A 1,921-nucleotide genomic window follows, 5' to 3' on the forward strand; every position below is an offset into this window, starting at 1 on the left:
ACGTGGCTTTCTTTTGCTCACCTTTTGGCTTCTTAAAACGACTTATGTGATTAATTGGTTTCCGACCAGCATTTGTTATAACGGACAACGTTGAATTCCTTCAGATTTACTCAATGGTCCTTCTGCAGCAGCTTCACATGGGCCCTCACAGTTCAGCTATTGTTTTACGGTAATAAAATTCTTGTTAGGTAGTCTTATTCTCGAACGCCTGATTCGGAAGTCAGTCCATTATGAACGGGGATTGGAGCAGTGTGCGGTCACCGTCGGTCCGTTACCCAAATCAAAGATTTCGCCTCCGTCCCAGGGTAGTTGCAGTTATTGCAATGTTCATGTTTTTTGTACTTATTTTACTACTAATGCCTGACTCAAAATCAAGAACTGGTAGTTCATATGATATGAGAATTAGACCAGTATTTACTACAGTCGCTGTATATAATGGCAGTTACCCTGGAACATTACCAGTGAAGACAATCGGTGGAAAAAAATACAAAATTGGTCTTGTAGCAGATTTGGACAAGGCCTCAAAAAGTCAGGAAGATTCCAAAACATGGAATAGCTTTTTAAAGACTGGTTATTTAACATTGAATTCTCATCATGATAGCGTGACAATAGAATGGGATCAAAAACAGCTTTTAACATCGCAGTTTTCCCAAGGCGGAAGAGGAATGGAATTATCGGAATTAATTATTTTTAATGGTAAATCATATTCAGTTGACGATAGAACTGGTGTTATATATGAAATTGTTGGTAATCGTGTTGTTACCTGGGCGATTTTACCGGATGGTGATGGAACTGCTTCTAAAGGTGATATAATCAATTTTATTTCATTCATTCATTCAATCATTCAATAAATATCTGAATCTAATTCTCAGCAGTTTGGTTGACAAAAGGTACAATGAGACACAAAACATTTATCAATTAATACTACTACACCCTACAATAGGGAATTGAATTGAATTAATCGTCTGCGAAAACATTTATTGTAGGGGGTAGTAGTATTAATTGATAAATGTTTTGTATCTCACTGTACCGTGTGTCCGCCAAACTGTTGAGGCCGGCCCTTTGTGATCGTCCGCTTTGGATGGATTGATGGATTTATTCGATGTACAGTAAACACCATGCATAACCTCCTGGTTGTGATTGTGCACTCTTTTCCGAAGATTGTGCATTTTTTAACGTGCACATGGGCCAGGACCAACAGCTTAAGCGTCTCATCTGAAAGACGGTGCGTAATCGTTACTTGCATTTCAGCCCTCCAGCAGAAATGCAAAGAGAGCAGCGATGGGAATTGGGTCGGTTACCAAGAGATCTCCCGGTTCAGCGCGCACACAGTGGCTAAAGTTCCACCAGTTTACTGTAGCTGACTGAGCTAAGCAGCTATCAACTTCGCTTGTAACTCTTCTTGAAACACTTACATCAATATGTTTTCAACTTCCAATCAAAAAATGAACCTCCCTCTGAAGGATTTACAATTTTCAGAAAGCAAAGTGTTCCTTTACTTTTTATTACAGTGTTGCAAAGCTGCGGTATCCCAAGTCACTATCAAAATTCAAGATATCTTTATTGTCAATATCATAACATGATGTATTGAAATTATTTTTCCTCTGTGAAGAATTCCAAGAAAAATTTCAACATATAAAAAAGTCATCCAGACATATTAATTCTCCAGATGATCCCAACATAAAATTCTCACATCCCGACCTTAATTATTACAGTAACTCGCAACATATTAACTGTAAAATTCCAACAAATTAACTCTCCCATCCCAACTTACTGTCTCCCATTTTTAATAAATTACAAATGCTATCAATCAAGTTAATACAGTATGTAAAAAAGTGTACAGAGCCCTATATAAATTAGTAAAATATTGTCTGGAGCAAAGAGAATCAATATGATAATTCATTGAGAAACAATTTTATAT

General features: G+C 37.1%; 1 protein-coding gene across 1 annotated transcript; it reads left to right on the forward strand.

The window, feature by feature from the left end:
- Window positions 1-6: 6 nt before the first annotated feature.
- On the forward strand, window positions 7-866 carry LOC117106516 (soluble calcium-activated nucleotidase 1-like). The gene has a single exon (XM_033247885.1). The coding sequence runs from the start codon at window positions 231-233 to the stop codon at window positions 849-851; it is 621 nt and encodes a 206-aa protein (XP_033103776.1). The 5' UTR covers window positions 7-230; the 3' UTR covers window positions 852-866.
- Window positions 867-1,921: the final 1,055 nt, after the last annotated feature.

This window comes from Anneissia japonica, unplaced genomic scaffold (genome assembly GCF_011630105.1).
Source record: "Anneissia japonica isolate Jap-2015-1 unplaced genomic scaffold, ASM1163010v1 scaffold287272_len1921_cov243_single, whole genome shotgun sequence".
Classification (NCBI taxonomy): Eukaryota; Metazoa; Echinodermata; class Crinoidea; order Comatulida; family Comatulidae; genus Anneissia; species Anneissia japonica.

Excerpts from the sequence above, each read along its gene's own strand:
- LOC117106516 (XM_033247885.1), top strand. The coding sequence starts at position 231 with ATGAACGGGGATTGGAGCAGTGTGCGGTCACCGTCGGTCCGTTACCCA.